Below are 21194 nucleotides of genomic sequence, written 5' to 3'. Positions count from 1 at the left end.
ACAGATAAATCACAGAAGGTGGCCCTACTTACTGATACAGAGGTACGAGGGCAGGTACAGATAAATCACAGAAGGTGGCCCTACTTACTGATACAGAGGTACAAGGACAGGTACAGATAAATCACAGAAGGTGGCCCTACTTACTGATACAGAGGTACAAGGACAGGTACAGATAAATCACAGAAGGTGGCCCTACTTACTGATATAGAGGTACAAAGGCAGGTACACATAAATCACAGAAGGTGGTCCTACTTACTGATACAGAGGTACAAGGGCAGGTACAGATAAATCACAGAAGGTGGCCCTACTTACTGATACAGAGGTACGAGGGGCAGGTACAGATAAATCACAGAATGTGGCCCTACTTACTGATACACAGATACGAGGGCAGGTACAGATAAATCACAGAAGGTGGTCCTACTTACTGATACAGAGGTACAAGGGCAGGTACAGATAAATCACAGAAGGTGGTCCTACTTACTAATACAGAGGTACTAGGGCAGCTACAGATAAATCACAGAAGGTGGCCCTACTTACTGATACAGAGGTACGAGGGGCAGGTACAGATAAATCACAGAATGTGGCCCTACTTACTGATACACAGATACGAGGGCAGGTACAGATAAATCACAGAAGGTGGTCCTACTTACTGATTCAGAGGTATGAGGGCAGGTACAGATAAACCACAGAAGGTGGTCCTACTTACTGATTCAGAGGTATGAGGGCAGGTACAGATAAACCACAGAAGGTGGTCCTACTTACTGATACAGAGGTATGAGGGCAGGTACAGATAAATCACAGAAGGTGGCCCTACTTACTGATACAGAGGTACGAGGGCAGGTACAGATAAACCACAGAAGGTGGTCCTACTTACTGATACAGAGGTACAAGGGCAGGTACAGATAAACCACAGAAGGTGGTCCTACTTACTGATACAGAGGTACAAGGGCAGCTACAGATAAATCACAGAAGGTGGTCCTACTTACTGATACAGAGGTACTAGGGCAGCTACAGATAAACCACAGAAGGTGGCCCTACTTACTGATACAGAGGTACAAGGGCAGGTACAGATAAATCACAGGTGGTGGTCCTACTTACTGATACAGAGGTACAAGGGCAGGTACAGATACATCACAGAAGGTAGTCCTACTTACTGATACAGAGGTACAAGAGTAGGTACAGATAAATCACAGAAGGTGGCCCTACTTACTGATACAGAGATACAAGGGCAGGTACAGATAAATCACAGGAGGTGGTCCTACTTACTGATACAGAGGTAGGAAGGCAGATACAGATAAATCATAGAAGGTGGTTTTACTTACTGATACAGAGGTATGAGGGCAGGTAGAGATAAACCACAGAAGGTGGTCCTACTTACTGATACACAGATACGAGGGCAGGTACAGATAAATCACAGAAGGTGGTCCTTCTTACTGATACAGAGGTACAAGGGCAGGTACACATAAACCACAGAAGGTGGTCCTACTTACTGATACAGAGGTATGAGGGCAGGTACAGATATACCACAGAAGGTGGTCCTACTTACTGATACACAGATACGAGGGCAGGTACAGATAAATCACAGAAGGTGGTCCTACTTACTGATTCAGAGTTATGAGGGTGGGTACAGATAAACCACAGAAGGTGGTCCTACTTACTGATACAGAGGTATGAGGGCAGGTACAGATATTACCACAGAAGGTGGTCCTACTTACTGATACAGAGGTACAAGGGCAGGTACAGATAAATCACAGAATGTCTTCCTACTTACTGATACAGAGGTACAAGAATAGGTACAGATAAATCGCAGAAGGTGGCCTTCATTAGGGTCAGTTCAGGGTTTCTGGCTCTCTGTTCCATTATTAGAGGAGAGAAATGGAAATAAAACTGAGCAGCTCAGTGCCATTCAGTTGAATGGGATTGAGCTGCAATCCCAGACACAGCCACCATGTAATGAACAATGTACTTGGTACGAGCAGAAGTGACAGCGGCAATCAGGGGGGGAGTGACGCTGTCATGTCAATCAGCTGATCAGCAGGAATCCTGATCAACAGATCCTACCAATCAACTATTGATGATGTATCCCAAGAACAGGTGATCAATAGTTTATGGCAAGAAAACCCCTTTAATACATTTATCTCATGTAGCAGCATTTCCATGCACCAGATGAAAACCCATGCCAGCTAGGAGCTAGAGTAGGTTTTTGCTATAATTGACACCAGTTCCTGGTGTAGATTATAATAAATGCAACAGGCCATACCCAACCACCCCCTAAAAGCCAGCCCAACCCAAAAGTAGCATGGCACAAAGGCTCTTAAAGTCGCGCTTTGGGCACGTGCGCCAAAACTGCACCCGTTGGATGCCAGAATTGTGCCATCAAGGCCTACAGTACATATCTTCACATCTCTATAGACATATTTAAAGATGCAACAAATGTATCAATATTGTGTGATATTTGATACATTTGCTGCATCTTTAAACTGGAGAAGGGAAGAAAAGCTGCCAGAAAACTGGCTTCAAAAATTCCCAATGATCAATACTGCCCATTGTGTCTCCCAGCGGAGCTGATTGCGGATGGCGATCCCGCATTTGTAGGAATAATCCATTATCCAGGAATCCACTATAAGAGCTCAGCTGTGCACAATCCATCCCCAGAGACATCCTGGGAGCAACAGACCTCACCCTGGGGGTCTGCAGGGGGCATTAGATGAGACATCCCCTACAGTGAGATATAGCAAAGAGACAGTGATGAGAGGGAAAAAGAGACAGAGCAGCCACAAAGAGAGCCACTGAGGGAGAGAGAGGGTGGGAGGAGGAGGAGACAGGCAGGAGGAGAAATAAAAGCAGATGAAAGGTGCAGCGAGAAGTGAGAGAGACGGGAGCAAAGTGCTGAACCAGCTCCGGCTGCAAACTAGTGTCTGACTGCACAGGAGGGGCAACACAGTGCAGGGCAGCAGACTGCGGGCAGAGGGGCAACACAGTGCAGGGCAGCAGACTGCGGGCAGAGGGGCAACACAGTGCAAGGGTCTAGACGGCAGACAGAGAGCAACACAGTGCAGGGGGTCTAGACTGCCGACAGAAGAGTGCAGGGGTAACAGACTGCTGGCAGACAAGGGGCAGTGGGAAATTGCAGAATCAGGTAGTAGAAAGACTCCAGCAAGGGTGAGAGAGGGGCAATAGACGGCAGTGATATTGGGCAGAACCCAGTGCCAAGGCAGGCAAAGGACCAGCTGAGAGACCCAAGTGCCAACCAGGGCTAAGGGCACCTTTAGCTCCAGGATGCATCATCCCGGGCACCTGCTGCTCTTGCTGTCCTCTGTGTGCGCCCTCTCCAGCACGGAGGTCCTGTTCCGCTGCCCGCAGTGCACCCCGGAGCGGCTGGCCGCCTGTCCCGCTGCCTCCTCCCGCCCCCAGTGTGTGGAGCTGGTGCGGGCTCCGGGCTGCGGCTGCTGCTCGGTTTGCGCCCGGATGGAGAGTGAGTCGTGCGGCGTGTACACTGCGCGCTGCGCCACCGGATTGCGCTGTTACCCGAACCCTGGTGCAGAGCTCCCCCTGCAGGCGCTGGTGTATGGGCAAGGAACGTGTGGCAAGAGGAGGGACGCCGAGTTCGGGGCCAGCCAGGAGAAGCAGACAGGTACTGTGTGCATGCACCGGGGAGGAGGCATGGAAGTTGTTTTGGGGTGCACTAAGTTTTAAGGATCCCCCTTGTATCACCTGTGTATATGTGACATTATGGGGATTATCAGGTGGGTCTTCCAGGGTGGGGAAGGGGATGGGTTATATATTGCTGCATATATCAAATCTTCTGAGTGTTTCTGGGGTTAATTGAGTATTTTGTGTATCATGTTGTGTGTGTATATATATATATATATATATATATATTGAAGAGCTGGCGGCCCCTTCCTCCATATTGCGGGCTCATCCATTGTATATAATATTAGGTTTAATATTAGACAGGGATCGGACAGGGTGAATTCCCGGTTTTCGGAGGGGGTGGTCTTGCGTTGTTTTAAAAAAGATTGGGTGATTATGCTAAAAGAGATGTGTCTCCCCTACAACCACCTCTATAGGGGGCATTATTGGGGCTCCTATAGATTTCAGCTTCCCAGAAGACTTGCTTTAGGACTTGTGGGGGGAGGCAGGGGGGTGGGGCATTTGTAGCTGTCAAGCATAATGGGGTACTAGAAGCATCACTAACTTTATTTGGCTTGTAAAAAATACCTCACCTTTAAGGAGGGGTGACCTGAGTTTTTGGGAAGTCTGTAAATTAATATTAGATCGTGGTGAAGAGTCTCGGTCTGTATGACGGCTCACCACTAGTGCATTTGCCATTATTAGCTGCATTATTAGATTTTCTATGGACCGAATATAATGAGGGCTAGCGGGGCTCCTGCCTAGGGTAACACTGAAATAGGTGTACAGTGAGATGCTGTCATCTTATGTAAATTTGCTCCCCCATTCTGTAGCACATTGGTTATGGGGCCCTTGGAGTCCCCGTTGTCACTTGGTCACACGAACCGGTGCAGGACTCCCCTCTATAGAGGGCCCTTCTATCCTTGGGCTACAGTCACATGAAGTATTTACCCCCAATATGAGCGTCATGACATTGACCTGCATGTAACATGTGATGTTTGCTGTAAATAAACAGGATGAGGCCAAAAACCGCCCTAAAAGTGCAAAGTAGGAGCAAGTCCTAATAGGAATGTGCAGCGTATTGGGGAAGAAGAAATCTGGAGGTGCAGTCCTATGTATATGAGGTCCATATGGCACTGACTACAGATAGCTCCTATATGTCCCTGATTATATACCATATAATGACATAGAGGGGATCTCTGCCCTGCTCTATGAGCCAGACGGCTTCTGCTCTAGTGAGCTCCGGGTCCTTATACCTATCTTTAGCGAAGGGATTGTCCCCATGAGTTCTAGACATGGCTGATTGCATTACCCCTAGATACAGGGGTGCGCCATCCATAAGGCAGCATGAGAAACTTGCCTTAGGCAGCAATCTTCCCTACCATAGGGGGCAGCATTTTGGCAGATATACAGTCTATCCCTGCACTTTCATATCTTCGCTTTATGGAAAGGAGGGGTCGCAATTTTACTTTTCTTCTCAGACAGTAAAAAGGCTAGAAGCATTCCTGCCGGGATACATAAAACTAGCTATAGGTGGTGTATGGACTGCAGTTGCTCCTCAGTGCTTGTGTCTGTAGGAGCCCCAGCAGGGCTATACATAGAGGTCTGATGGGTCATTATAACTAACAGCACTGAACACTCCATCTACTTGCACAGAGAGCAGATATTAAATGGCACTTGATATAGAGAACAGGACGGTGCAAAGGTCCGAAACCCGAGAGAGACCAAACGATCACGTGCAACGACCGGAGGAGATCAGAAAACAGATGCATCTTGGTGTGAACTGAATATTAGAGCCTGGCACAAGGACTGGGCACAGGATAAGCTGTCTGTATGCTTCTCCAGTCCTCACTGGTGTAATGTGTCAGGATAGCTGTATATGGAGGGGGGGGGGGGGGGGGGGGGTATATACTAATCTTGTATGTTTCTCTGCCCCTCATTAATCTGAGCATTGCAGCAGTGTATGGTCTACTTCTACCATGCTGCAGTCCAGGCTTCCTTTGTTGTACTCCTTAGACTGTCTGGCTTTCTTTATAGTGTCTGGAGCAGCTTGAGGTGATTTATAAGGTGTCTGCAGATTAGTGTAGAGAATTGTGCCAGGTGAAGTCTCTACCGCACCTGGATGGTGCCCGGCGTGCAGGTACAGAGAGGGGGGATTACATTTGTGCTGAGTTTCTTTGTTCTGCATTATACGATGTTAGACGTTTTTACGTTAACTTTAAGTCATGTGACAAAATGATAAATCTTCACATTGACAGAAACTCGTATAGAAATGATTCAGGGAGAGAAGTGACAAGGGAAAGTGATAGTAAATGTTATATAGAAGAGGGATGACGGGGGGGGGGGGGGGGAGGGAATGTGAGCGGGAGCACTGGATGCAGAAATGGTGCAAAGTCACATATGGAGAAGAATAAGGATGTTGGAAGATGAAGTTTCCTGATGGGATTGGTGGCACGTGGCTGCTGTGGAAGTTGCTCTCTTCTGCAGAATACTCCTGTTTGCTGTGCTCTTTGTGTGGTGCCCGGTCCCTGGTGTCCTGTGCTTTAGAGCTGCATTTCTTAGTATCCAGCTGTTTAGTAACATTGTCCCTGGTGTCCTCTGGTTTAGAGCTCAAGTCCTTGGTGTTCAGTTGTTAGAACTCCAGTTCTTGGTATCCAGTGGTTTATTGCCTCAGTACCTGGCATCAAATGATTTAGCACCGTAGTCCCTGAGATCCAGTGGTTTAGTGCCCCAGTCCCTCCTGATATGTGGTTTACAGCTCAAATCCCTTGTGTCTGGTGGTTAAAGTTAAAGTTTTTGGTATTCATTGGTTTAGTATCCCCATCCCCTGGTATCCAATGGTTTAATGCTTCAGTCTATTGTAGCCAGTGATTTAGTACCATAGTCCCAGCAGTCCAGTGGTTGAGCGACCTAATCCTTGCAAGTGGTTTAGTAGCTCAGTCCCTTTTGTCTGGTTTAGTGTACAGTACATGGTGTTCAGTGTTCATTGTTTCTCAGCCCCTGGTGTCCAGTGGTTTACTGCATAATCCTTGTTTAGTGTTCTTTAGTCCCTGGTATCCTGTAGTTTAGTGTTCTAGTCCCTGGTATACAGTGATTTAGTGTACAGTTCTTGTTATAGTCTGGTCCTGGTTTTTCAGTGTCCTTTCCTCCTCAGCCTGGGTGTCCAGTGGTTTGTTTGGTCCTAGTTGTTTAGTGTTCTTAGTTCCTCAGTCCCTGGTGTCCAGTGGTTTAGTGTACAAAGCTTAATAAGGATTCACAGCAGCAGATTTCTCTTTAGTGCATAATACCTTTGGTAAGTTTATTTCTCCATGCACAGGTAAAACATGACCACGCAACGTTTCAACCAACTGTTGGTCTTTTTCAAGCATGTGTCATACTCCCCACCCACCCCCTTATATACTAAAACATGTGTCAATGTTCATGGAATCAAATCACCTTGTAATCAATCACTGGTCAGTTCAATACAACACACGTGTGTGGGCAGTACTCACACGGTAATCCTTAGTCACGGTTCCGATCCGGCGTCCAGGTGTCACTTAATTTCAGCCAAGTAGCCATTGTATCAGTATCATTACATTCTGCCCCAGCGTCCTTACGGACTACTGCACATGCGCCAGCAGCGTCCACACGTCACCTACAACATCTTGTCTGCACGTCACTACATTCACAGGCTCTTCCGGGAGCCTCAATGGCATGCCACGCCTGCGCCAGCATCAACCTCACGTCATCACGTCTACATACGTGCATTACTACGTAGTGATGTGATCGCGTCTCATCACTGCGTCACTGCTTCCTATTGCGCATGTGCTGTCCATTGCCTTGCTCTCCTGCATATTTGTGTTATCTGTGTCTAGCTCTGAATACCCCGCGCATGTGCAGAAGTAATTTGGCACAGTTGTACCTATTATGCCGACAAAACCTTACATCCACTGATTACGTTTACTGTATAGCCACATAATCAACTGAGTGACAATCAATATTACAAATATATATATCCTCTCTTAGTTTTACAGGTAAGTCGTTGGTTAAACCAATATCTTCCCTAGAACATGCGCAAGAGGTTGATAGTATACCCAATTAATAATCAATACTTGGAGTCTCAATAATGCATGACAAAGTCTTTATTAATCAACTCTTACATTCCAAATAAGTAACGGGCAGAGTGCAAAAGACACTAGTGATTTTAATATTGGATAACTCCAACATACGAATAAGAATCCCAAACACCTGGGAACCGGATACGCCCCTGACCTGTGAAAACAGATAAAGAACAGTAATTAGTTACACAATCCATATGTCATTTCACATGAATAAAATAACAGTGATACTGAAAAATCGCAAAATTCAGATATGTTGCACATAATCATAGTCATGGTTTAAACCCCTAGGTGTCGTGGTGTCAAATCTAAATATCCATTTAAGTTCCATGCGTTTCAACAATAATTCCCGGTCCCCGCCTCTTGATAGTTCCGGTACATGGTCTATAATTCTGTACCTCAACTGGTTTAGTGTACAGTCATTGTTCTTTGCTCCTCAGTCCCGGGATTCAAGTGGTTCAGCATACAATCTATGTTGTTCACTCTTCTTTGCTCCTCAGTTCATGGTATTTAGTGGTTTAGAGCACAGTCCTCGTTGTTTAGTGTTCTTAGTTCCTCAGTCCCTGGTGTTTAGTTGTTTATCGGCCGGTCCTAGTTTTTCAGTGTTTGTTGCTCCTCAGTCTGAGTGTATCCCGTAGTTCAGCGCCCTAGTCGCCAGTGCTGTAGTGCACAGTATTAGTGTATCTTGATGCCACCGGAAGCTAGGGCTTTGACAGGAAGAACTTGCCTCTCACACCCCTAGCTCCCGATTGGCTCAAGCCTTGAAGGTCCTTCTCTATTGCTTTTAGCCGACCCTACTGCCTTAGGGTGAGGGTTGTGTTTCAATTTAGCCTTACATTATCAGCTTTACAGTGGGTAATGTACGCCTAAGAACAAAACTAAGCCTCACCCTAAAGCAGCAAGACCGGCAAAAAGCAATGTAGACGCAGCAGCTGTGACTCTCACCGCTGTCTCGGCCGGCGCTTGTCTGGAATGGCTCCCAGCTGCCTGGAGGATGACCCCTCAGTCACTGTCGACGGCTATCTGTAGCATTCCGCCGGGGGGCTGCCTGTTCACTGCTGGGCCGCAGAGCCCTGCTCCGTGATGTCCAGTCCCCCACAGCCATTTACGGCTGATGTGCAGCCGCAGTCGTTTTCTTGCTCCTACAGCTGTCCCGCGCCTCCTGCTGCTGTCACGTGACACTTGCTGCAGTCCCGCGGCTGTGCACTGTGATCGGTGAGGTGCTGCTGCACAGTGCGGCCGGCCGGCTGTGACACTGTCTGCCCACGGTGCTCTGCTCTCCCTGCGGAAGGTCAACATCTGGTGGAGCGGGGGAGGGGTTCGAGGGGGGGCCGCCGGCCCTGGGTCTGCTGCTGCCGGAGAAGAGCTGGGTCGCTGTGCCTGGAGCTGCAGCCTACTGTATGCTGCAAAGCTCCAATGAAGGCTTTCTTTGTGTGCTGCCAGGACCTGCAGCACAGCCAGATATTCAGCCTATCAGGAAGAGGGGGCGTCACCCCCTGTCAATCTTGACTCCACCAGGACTTCCAGGTGGCGTCAAGATACACTAATACCGTAGTGCACAGTTCTTTTCACTTAGTCTTCTTACTGCCTGGGTGTCCAGTGGTTTAATGCCTGGTCCTAGTTGTTTAGCATTCTTAGTTCCTTAGTCCCTGGTGTCCAGTGGTTTAGTGCACAGTCCTAGATCTTTAGTGTTCTTAGTTACTTAGTCCCTGGTTTCCACTGGTTTAGTGAACAGTCCTAGTTGTTTAGTGTTCTTAGTTCCTCAGTGTTTAGTGGTTTATGATCCGGTCCTAGTTTTTAGTGTTCTTTGTTCTTCAGTCCCTGGTATCCAGTAGTTTAGTACCCTAGTCCCTGATAGCCAGTGGTTAGGTGTACAGTTCTTGTTGTTCTTAGTTCCTGGTGTCCAGTGGTTTATAGTCCGGTTCTAGTTGTTTAGTGTTCTTCAGTCCCTGGTGTCCAGTGGTTTAGTGTCCAGTCCATGTTTTTCACTCATCCTGTTTCCTCAGTCCATAGAGTCCATTGAGTTAGTGCCTGTTGCTTGTTGTCCTTTCTTCCTCAGTCCCGGGTGTCCGGTGGCTTTACTCTTCCACAGATGCCTTTATGGTGCTCAGAAAGAGGATAATAAGACCAAAGGTAGTGATACATGACTGGAGGATGAGAATACACGGGGGTTGTTTGTAGTCTGTAACCATGGAGACAGGCCTGTATAGGAGCTGTGGACACAAAACGGTAGATTTGCTTTGAAAGCTATTTAAAAAGTTGCTTGACTTTCCATTTTCAGTCCTTACAGCAATAAGCCGTGAATCAGTCAGCAACTCTGCTCTCCGTGCGCTGTGTATAATGGACATGGATGTCATCAGTCCTCCGCGCTGGGGCTGCGCATGTATAACGGCTCATGACTGCAGGCCAAATACATCTTACACAGCTCATAAACGGAAAGGGGAATTTTATGAACCTCAATACCCCCTGGCCCAGGACTGTCTAATCGGTTCTAATAGGCTGTGATGTGCGAGCAGACGGCTCACGGAGCCAGATGTGTATTATATACCTTGCTGTGTTATACATTAGAAGGATATAACATGTAATAATGGACTGTTCCTGGCTGCTGTTTCTCTCTCCGCCAGGCTCCTGCTCAGCCCTTGCATGCTATACACTTCAGCTGCTGCAGAACCTCATGCTAGACACCCCAACAACTATAGAAGCTCATAACACACTTTAGCTTCTGCAGAACATTTCAGCACACACCTCAGCTGCTGCAGAACATCATAATACACCCCTCAGCTGCTGCAGAGCATCTTAATGCAATACCATGACTGCTGCAGAACTTTATAATATTCATATCAGCTGCTGCAGAACATCATGATATGCACTTTAGCTGCTGCAGAAAATTACAATATACACCCGAACTGGTGAAGAAGCTCATAATGCCAAAATAGTGCACTGGGTTTGGCGGAATGCAGCAAATACGTAAAACCCCTATAAAGTAGAGCCTGTTTTGCTGCGTATGACCACCAGGTGGTGATGTAGAGTGACCTGTAATTAGCCCTTTTGCATGTTCTTCTAGATCGCACTATTCCTTTTTATATTATCTATAGAAGTAGATCTAAGTGATCGCTAATCTTCTCACATAGCAGTTGGTGAGGTTTCATCCTGTGTCTATCGATTTTTTCAGGAACGCTATCTTTTCACCTTAGGGAGAGCACTTAGAAGGTGAGTGAGTGAGGAGACTTATAAGGCCATTCATGCTCCTCTGGGTAATATGCAAAGAAGGGAGATGGAACAATACCTCCACAGTGCCACCCATTAGAAGGCAGCATTCCTCTAAGTCAATGTTAGACTCTTTATACAAGCCTTGTAACAATGACTGGAAATTGAAAGCCAAGCCAGAATCCATACATTGACAGCTGTTTCACGGTGTTTGTTTACAGATATATACATTTATATATAGATTTATAGAGTTTGCGTACTGCAGCTGCTTCAAAGGCGAGGGGTGTCAGTGTTTGTTCATAAACATATAGCATTCTATACAACGGCATATATAGATTCATGTCTAAGAACGTTTACAGTATATAAATAAGACTTTTACCTCAGATTTTTCTATTGTGCAAAAGTAAAGTGATATTTCTATAATGATGTCAGATATGAATTCACCTGCAAACTAAATTATAACTTATATGGAATAGATCTACTGGAGAGATGAGCAAATTTATAAACTCATTATATTATTCAGTTACATCCTGTATTATACTCCAGAGCTGCATTCACTATTCTGCTGGTGGAGTCACCGTGTACATACATTACTTATCCTGTACTGATCCTGAGTTACATCCTGTATTATACTCCAGAGCTGCACTCACTATTCTGCTGGTGGAGTCACTGTGTACATACATTACATTACTTATCCTGTACTGATCCTGAGTTACAGCCTGTATTACACTCCACAGCTGTACTCACTATTCTGCTGGTGGAGTCACTGTGTACATACATCACTTATCCTATACTGATCCTGAGTTACATGCTGTATTATCCTCCAGAGCTGCGCTCACTATTCTGTTCTGTTCTGCTGGTGGACAACCCCTTTAAAAGCCGACAGCTGCCTCATGCAAGAGCTGGATGATAACTGTGCTATAAAACATGGTCACCATTGCGTCTTCTACCTGGTTGTGTGTCACATGATATAGCGGGATGATTACCGTCGCAGTGAGTCCTCCGCTGATGTTTGGACACGAAGAACCTGTGATTAGCACAGACTCTGAGCTTATAATTGTGGAGCGGCTGATGATAAGTGGCGGTTTAGGCAGCGCTGATTTCGCACAGTCATTTCACTCTCTGAGCCTCTTTAACCTCTGCCACCTTGTGACAACCAATATGGCTGCCATGACAGTTTCCGTCAGGGTTGTCACGCAGCTTTACTAGAGTCCTGAATGGCAATGTGAGGAAAGGCGTATGTATCACACAGATTCTATGAATGCTGCGACCTCTAGCTGTTGACTGCCAAGCATGCTGGGAGTTGTAGTTTCACAGCTCTGCAACTCTGTTACAAAGTTTCAATTACTACATTTTAAAGCACATGAACTGTTTTCTATCCTGAGGGTTTGTTGCAATGTATCAGTCCAAGGGCTTATTCACACAAGCGCTATTCTCGCATTAGTTTTGTGCGATGCGCACAAAACTCGAGTGAATATGAAATCCATTCTTTTGCATTTTTCCATTCACTGACAGCCAGCAGAGGTCTTGAAAATGAGGAATTAAGGCGCAAAATATAATAGAAAGGCGCAGAACCTTTTATTATGCAGCAAATGAGGTTTTTATTTTTAAGGTCTCATTCTCACAGCTGTATGGGCAAAACGCTGAGTAGATCACACAGCGTTCTACCGCCGTGGGGGCCGGCGGCGAACTGGTTATTGCCGCGTATGGCAGTGATAATGCATTGCTCATGACAGCCTATCTCACGCACACTGTCATGTGCAGTGTCCCTTTTTTTATTCTAGTTCTCCGCTCTGTCTCATCGCAGCATCGCATATGCAACGCCGCCCAGATGCAATGTACAGCATATGGACAGTGCTGAATATGCTACCCATAGAGAACAGGAAGGCGGTATGAGCGTAACACACGGTGATCCTTCTCACAGCGTATTTACACGCAATGTATCAGTGACGATCACTGTGCTTTCAGACATAAATACTATTAACTGGCAGCATACAGGGATGTAGAAAAGTACAAAGTGCTTTATTGCCCCATTACAGAAAAAGGTAGCGACGTTTCGGCCGGATTGGCCTTCCTCAAGCTAATACAGATCCATACTAGTGCACATCATATATAGATAAAGTGTAAAATAACCAAACCAATGACAACATTCACCACACAGATGTACCTCATCCATCGCCGATTGCCCCGTGCTCCACGTCCTGACTGGTGCCGGACGCACAGCCGATGACCTCATCTGGTAATCGACATTATGGCGCCACGGATACAACTGCGCATTTGCGGGATATTATTCCTCGCGAGAGCCGGTCTCCAGCTCAGATGGAACGCGGAAGGACCAGAAAGTGTCACAGCGCATGCGTCAGATCGCAAAAGGATTTTCTTAACCCATCATGCGCCAATAATGTGGCACAGTGTTGTGTTACAACGCTTACAATAGCCAAACTAATGGCAGAGAAGGAAATCAAAATACTGTGTAATAATATCAAATATTGTTTTGCATAAGCAGAGATAAAATACCGGATCTATAGATTTTGATATAGTATGTACGGCTTGCGAATAAAAATAATTCCCCTATGTCTTAAATCCATGGCCATTCCTTTGAAACAATTAAACTTAATAGTGGTGGAGCAAATATATATACATTATATGGGAGTGTTATTCCGTATCTAAAGGCTATTTAGATGCTATATAATATGAGACCAAAGGGATTCTGCTCAAATCATAGTGACACTATGTGTTTTATAATTCCATATTGGCAAAGACAACCAAAACTCGGTCATGTCTGTATAATGTCCTACTGTATATTATGTAGGTGATTACTAGAAATGAGCGAGCACCAAAATGCTCGGGTGCTCGTTACTCGGGACGAAATTATCGCGATGCTCGAGGGTTCGTTTCGAGTAACGAACCCCATTGAAGTCAATGGGCGACCCGAGCATTTTTGTATTTCGCCGATGCTCGCTAAGGTTTCCATGTGTGAAAATCTGGGCAATTCAAGAAAGTTATGGAAACGACACAGCAACGGATAGGGCAGGCGAGGGGCTACATGTTGGGCTGCATCTCAAGTTCACAGGTCCCACTATTAAGCCACAATAGCGGCAAGAGTGGGCCCCCCCCCCCAACAACTGTTACTTCTGAAAAGCCCTCATTAGCAATGCATACCTTAGCTAAGCACCACACTACCTCCAACAAAGCACAATCACTGCCTGCATGACACTCCGCTGCCACTTCTCCTGGGTTACATGCTGCCCCCCCCCCCCCCCCCCACAGCGCACACCAAAGTGTCCCTGCCCAGCCTTCAGCTGCCCTCATGCCACACCACCCTCATGTCTATTTATAAGTGCGTCTGCCATGACGAGGAACCGCAGGCACACACTGCAGAGGGTTGGCACGGCTAGGCAGCGACCCTCTTTAAAATGGGCGGGGCGATAGCCCACAATGCTGTACAGAAGCAATGAGAAATATAATCCTGTGCCACCGCCATCAGGAGCTGCACACGTGGGCATAGCGATGGGGAACCTATGTGCCACACACTATTCATTCTGTCAAGGTGTCTCTGCATGCCCCAGTCAGACCGCGGTTTTTAATTCATAGACACAGGCAGGTACAACTCCCTATTGTGAAGTCCCTGTGGACCGACAGCATGGGTGGCTCCCTGGAACCCACCGGCGGTACATAAAAATATCCCATTGCATTGCCCAACACAGCTGAGGTAGTAATGTCGTGCTTAATGCAGGTGGGCTTCGGCCCACACTGCATGCCCCAGTCTGACTGGGGTTCTTTAGAAGTGGAAACAGATGCATTTACAAGTCCCTGTGGACCCACAGCATGGGTGGGTGCCAGGAAGCCACCGGCGGTACATAAAAATATCCCATTGCGTTGCCCAACACAGCGGATGTAACGTCAGCTGTAATGCAGGTGGGCTAAAAATTAATTTGATTACACTGTAGGCGAGGGCCCACAAAAATTGCTGTATCAACAGTACTAATGTACATCAGAAAAATTGGCCATGGCCAACCAAGAGGGCAGGTGAAACCCATTAATCGCTTTGGTTAATGTGGCTTAAAGGGGTTGTCCCGCGCCGAAATGTTTTTTGTTTTTTTTCAACCCCCCCCCCCCCCCCCCCGTTCGGCGCGAGACAACCCCGATGCAGGGGTTAAAAAAGAACACCGGACAGCGCTTACCTGAATCCCCGCGCTCCGGTGACTTCTTACTTACCGGCTGAAGATGGCCGCCGGCATCTTCTCCCTCGGTGGACCGCGGTGGACCGCTTCTGTGTGGTCCATTGCCGATTCCAGCCTCCTGATTGGCTGGGATCGGCACGTGACGGGGCGGAGCTACACAGAGGCGGCATCCTGCACGAGCGGCCCCATTGAGAAAAGAAGAAGACCCGGACTGCGCAAGCGCGTCTAATTTGGCCATTAGACACCGAAAATTAGACGGGCTCCATGGAAACGAGGACGCTAGCAACGGAGCAGGTAAGTGAAAAACTTCTTATAACTTCTGTATGGCTCATAATTAATGCACAATGTACATTACAAAGTGCATTAATATGGCAATACAGAAGTGTATAGACCCACTTGCTGCCGCGGGACACCCCCTTTAAGTGGTAACTAGGCCTGGAGGCAGCCCAGTTTAACGAAAAATTGGTTCAAGTTAAAGTTTCAACGCTTTTAAGAGCATTGAAACGTATAAAAATTTTTAAGAAAAATTATATGAGTGAGCCTTGTGGCCCTAAGAAAAATTGCCCGTTCGGCGTGATTACGTGAGGTTTCAGGAGGAGGAGCAGGAGGAGGAGGAGGAGGAATATTATACACAGATTGATGAAGCAGAAATGTCCCCGTTTTGGATGGTGAGAGAGAACGATGCTTCCATCCGCGGGTGCAGCCTACGTATTGCTTACGTATCGCTGCTGTCCGCTGGTGGAGAAGAGAAGTCTGGGGAAATCCAGGCTTTGTTCATCTTGATGAGTGTAAGCCTGTCGGCACTGTTGGTTGACAGGTGGGTACGCTTATCCGTGATGATTCCCCCAGCCGCACTAAACACCCTCTCTGACAAGACGCTAGCCGCAGGACAAGCAAGCACCTCCAGGGCATACAGCGCGAGTTCAGGCCACGTGTCCAGCTTCAACACCCAGTAGTTGTAGGGGGCAGAGGCGTCACCGAGGACGGTGCTGCAATCGGCTACGTACTCCCTCACCATCCTTTTACAGTGCTCCCGCCGACTCAGCCTTGACTGGGGACCGGTGACACAGTCTTGCTGGGGAGCCATAAAGCTGGCAAAGGCCTTGGAGAATGTTCCCCTGCCTGCGCTGTACATGCTGCCTGATCTCTGCGCCTCCCCTGCTACCTGGCCCTCGGAACTGCGCCTTCTGCCACTAGCGCTGTCGGATGGGAAGTTTACCATCAGTTTGTCCACCAGCGCCCTGTGGTATTGCATCATTCTCGAACCCCTTTCCTCTTCGGGAATGAGAGTGCAAAGGCTCTCCTTATACCGTGGATCGAGCAGTGTGTACACCCAGTAATCCGTAGTGGCCAGAATGCGTGTAACGCGAGGGTCACGAGAAAGGGATCCTAACATGAAGTCAGCCATGTGTGCCAGGGTACCTGTACGCAACACATGGCTGTCCTCACTAGGAAGATCACTTTCAGGATCCTCCTCCTCCTCCTCCTCCTCAGGCCATACACGCTGAAAGGATGACAGGCAAGCAGCATGGGTACCGTCAGCAGTGGGCCAAGCTGTCTCTTCCCCCTCCTCCTCATCCTCCTCATGCTCCTCCTCCTCCTCCTAAACGCGCTGAGATATAGACAGGAGGGTGCTCTGACTATCCAGCGACATACTGTCTTCCCCCGGCTCTGTTTCCGAGCGCAAAGCGTCTGCCTTTATGCTTTGCAGGGAACTTCTCAAGATGCATAGCAGAGGAATGGTGATGCTAATGATTGCAGCATCGCCGCTCACCATCTGGGTAGACTCCTCAAATTTTCCAAGGACCTGGCAGATGGCCGCCAACCAGGCCCACTCTTCTGTAAATAATTGAGGAGGCTGACTCCCACTGCGCCGCGCAAGTTGGAGTTAGTATTCCACTATAGCTCTACGCTGCTCATAGAGTCTGGCCAACATGTGGAGCGTAGAGTTCCACTGTGTGGGCACGTCGCACAGCAGTCGGTGCACTGGCAGATTAAACCGATGTTGCAGGGTCCGCAGGGTGGCAGCGTGCGTGTGTGATTTGCGGAAATGTGCGCAGAGCTGGCGCACCTTTACGAGCAGGTATGACAAGTGGGGGTAGCTTTTCAGAAAGCGCTGAACCACCAAATTAAACACATGGGCCAGGCATGGCACGTGCGTGAGGCTGCCGAGCTGCAGAGCCGCCACCAGCTTACGGCCGTTGTCACACACGACCATGCCCGGTTGGAGGCTCAGCGGCGCAAGCCAGCGGTCGGTCTGCTCTGTCAGACCCTGCAGCAGTTCGTGGGCCGTGTGCCTCTTATCTCCTAAGCTGAGTAGTTTCAGCATGGCCTGCTGACGCTTGCCCACCGCTGTGCTGCCACGCCGCGTGACACGACTGCTGGCGACGTGCTGCTGCTGACACATCTTGATTGCGAGACAGAGGTTGCGTAGGAGGAGGAGGAGGGTGGTTTAGTGGTGGAAGCATACACCCCCGCAGATACCACCACCGAGCTGGGGCACGCAATTCGGGGGGTGGGTAGGACGTGAGCGGTCCCAGGCTCTGACTCTGTCCCAGCCTCCACTAAATTCACCCAATGTGCCGTCAGGGAGATATAGTGGCCCTGCCCGCCTGTGCTTGTCCACGTGTCTGTTGTTAAGTGGACCTTGGCAGTAACCGCGTTGGTGAGGGCGCGTACAATGTTGCGGGAGACGTGGTCGTGCAGGCCTGGGACGGCACATCGGGAAAAGTAGTGGCGACTGGGAACCGCCGCCGCCATCATGCTTTTGAAAGCCTCCGTTTCCACAAGCCTATACGGCAGCATCTCTAGGCTGATCAATTTTGCAATGTGCACGTTTAACGCTTGAGCGTGCGGGTGCGTGGCGTCGTACTTGCGCTTGCGCTCAAACTGTGGCGCTAGCGACGTCTGGACGCTACGCTGAGAGACATTGCTGGATGGGGCCGAGGACAGCGGAGGTGAGGGTGTGGGTGCAGGCCAGGAGACGGTAGTGCCTGTGTCCTCAGAGGGGGGTTGGATCTTAGTGGCAGGTTGGGGCACAGGGGGAGAGGCAGTGGTGCAAACCGGAGGTGGTGAACGGGCATCGTCCCACCTTGTGGGGTGCTTGGCCATCATATGCCTGCGCATGCTGTTGGTGGTGCCTCCCCAGCTGATCTTGGCGCGACAAAGGTTGCACAGCACTGTTCGTCGGTCGTCAGGCGTCTCTGTGAAAAACTGCCACACCGTAGAGCACCTTGACCTCTGCAGGGTGGCATGGCGCGAGGGGGCACTTTGGGAAACAGTTGGTGGATTATTCGGTCTGGCCCTGCCTCTACTCCTGGCCACCGCACTGGCTCGGCGTGAGCCCACACCCTGACTTGGGCCTCCGCGTCCTCGCCCGCGTCCACGTCCTATAGGCCTACCCCTACCCCTCAGCATGGTGTATTACCAGTGATTTGATTTCCCAGGCAGGAAAGAAATATGCGCAAGCCTGCTGCTAAACGTAGCTGGCTGCGTATGATTTCTGTTTACGTTCTCCACCCACCACACACGTACCCAGAACGCTGAGGACTGTCAGAGGCAGGCCAAATAGAATGTTTCCCTTTTTTTGGTAAAGAAAAGGCCCACTGCGTATATTCAATCAATAATATATGTCTTCTGGCCCTGCAAATGTGTCACAGAACTGCAGGGTTGCAGAGTTATTAACTACAGCAGAGCGGTGATTTTTCCCAGGCAGGAAAGAAATATGCGCAAGCCTGCTGTTAAACGTAGCTGGCTGCGTATGATTTCTGTTTACGTTCTGCACCCACCACACGTACCCAGAACGCTGAGGACTGTCAGAGGCAGGCCAAATAGAATGTTTACTTTTTTTTGGTAAAGAAAAGGCCCACTGCATATATTCAATCAATAATATATGTCTTCTGGCCCTGCCTACACAATTCTGTCCCTGTAGTATTACTGCAGGGCGCAATGCTCTGCACAGCCGATTAAAAAAAAAAAAAAAAAAAATGCAACACTGCTAACAGCAGCCTGCACAGTTCTGCACACGGTTAAATGTGGCCCTAAGAAGGACCGTTGGGGTTCTTGAAGCCTACACTCCTAACACTCTCCCTGCCTAACCACCACTTCTGTCCCTGTAGTATTACTGCAGGGCGCAATGCTCTGCACAGCCGATTTAAAAAAAAATAAAAAATGCAACACTGCTAACAGCAGCCTGCACAGTTCTGCACACGGATAGATGTGGCCCTAAGAAGGACCGTTGGGGTTCTTGAAGCCTACACTCACTCCTAACACTCTCCCTGCATGAAAAGCAGAATTTTTCAAATAACAAATACAGTCGACGTGAGGTGAGGAAATCAGCGACAGGAGAGTCCTGTGAAAGACAAACCAAAAAATAGATGTGTGAGTATACAAACATACATCGAAGATTAAAAATCATCAGATGAATGCACATATATACATATACTGATGTGTATTCCAAGGTTCTTAAAGGAATGACTGAAAGGCATACTCTTGATTAAGTCCTTTGGGGGACATAGTATCAAGCTCGTAGATAATGACTCTCTGTCCCCACCCCTAGGGAGCAATGGGACATGGTCAATGACCCTGTATTTGAATTGGCTAATGCTATGTCTAGCCTCTACAAAGTGCCGTGATACAGGTAACTGTAGATTTTTCATCCTGATAGTACTCTTGTGCTTCACCATACATGACCTCACCTCCATGGTGGTTTCACCAACATATTCCATGCCACATGGGCAGGTGATGAGGTAGATCACGTATGATGAAGCACAAGTATACCTCTCCCTGATTTTGTATCTGTTGCCTCTGAGAGGATGGCAGAAGAAGTCTCCTTTCACTAAGTTGCTGCAACAGCAACAGGCAAGATATGGAAAGTTGCCTTTTCTGGGTGGTTTTAGAGTACTCTGAACACTAGTTTTTTTTTGGCACAAAGTGGGAATGGACTAAACAATCACCTCTGCTCGCCCCTCTCCTGTATGCCATTAAAGGCGTGTTATTGAATTCCGGTATCGTGGAGCCATCCAGTGTCAATAAATACCAATGCTTCTTAATAATGCCGCCAACAGTGCGGCTAAGGCTATTGTATGTAGATACAAATGGTATCCTATCTGCTGTTTTGCCTGTCACACGAGTGACAAAATCACACAATTTTCTCGCGATGCGACAAATCGCTCGTATGTAAAGCCCAGGCTTTCCAATGAGTCCCCTCACATTAGCGATGTCTTGTAGGCTGCCACACTGCAAGAAAAAAAATTGTGGGTTGCTAAATATTGCTGCAATTTGCGAGGTTTGTCCATGTTTCCCTATTGAGCCTTCCCTTCTGTTGCATTGCACGGTTTTCGTGAGGTGCGATGCAACTTTTACAGTAGGAAGTCCTACTGTAAAAGCCCTAAAATAAGCCCTAACCGCATAAAAAAAATAAAAAAATAGATAACAGCTGCTGTCAGGTCCGCCGCCCATCTCCTCTTCAGCTCTGGCAGACTTGCTTGGATTTTTCAGCAAGCTCTTCCGAGATTGGAGGTTCAAAATCCCCGTCTCCAGGAAGCGCTGGCTGTGATTGGCTGAGCTGTGGTGCTCGAGAACCAATCAGAACCAGTGTTTGATGGCTGTGATTGGCTCATCGAGCGCTGGTTCTGATTGGCTGAGCCGCAGCACTCGAGAACCAAGTCAGAACCAGCGCTTGATGAACCAATCATAGCCATTGCATTGAATAGCTGTGATTGTTTCATTGAACGCTGGCTCTGATTGGCTTAGCCGCAGCGCTAGTGACCCAATCACAGCCAGCGCTTTCTGGAGGTAGGGATTTTGAACCTCCAATCCAGGAAGCGCTGACAGAAGACTTCAAACAAATGTTGGGGACATGCAAGAAGAAGTGCGGCGGAGTGGCTGTTAGGTGATGTATTGTGTTTTTTTTATTTTATTTTTTAATGCAGCTAGGGCTTATTTTCAGGGTAGGGCTTATATTTAAAGCCCCCCTGAAAATCCTCGCAAAAGAGAGCTACAAAGTCGCGCGACATTGCAGCGACACAAAATCGCAATATCGCCATGAGAAAACGCAGCGATATTGCTCAGA

General features: G+C 48.1%; 1 protein-coding gene across 1 annotated transcript in view; it reads left to right on the top strand.

The window, feature by feature from the left end:
- Positions 1-2882: 2882 nt before the first annotated feature.
- IGFBP2 (insulin like growth factor binding protein 2) overlaps positions 2883-21194 on the top strand; it is a 62055-nt gene continuing 43743 nt past the window's right edge. The window contains exon 1 of the mRNA XM_066575553.1: positions 2883-3634. Within this exon, the coding sequence (XP_066431650.1) occupies positions 3280-3634 (355 nt within the window). The 5' untranslated portion in view covers positions 2883-3279. The remainder of the gene's footprint in view (positions 3635-21194) is intronic.

The sequence above is a fragment of the Eleutherodactylus coqui genome, chromosome 8, assembly GCF_035609145.1.
Source record: "Eleutherodactylus coqui strain aEleCoq1 chromosome 8, aEleCoq1.hap1, whole genome shotgun sequence".
Taxonomy (NCBI): Eukaryota; Metazoa; Chordata; class Amphibia; order Anura; family Eleutherodactylidae; genus Eleutherodactylus; species Eleutherodactylus coqui.
This window is presented reverse-complemented; position numbering and strand designations above follow the sequence as displayed.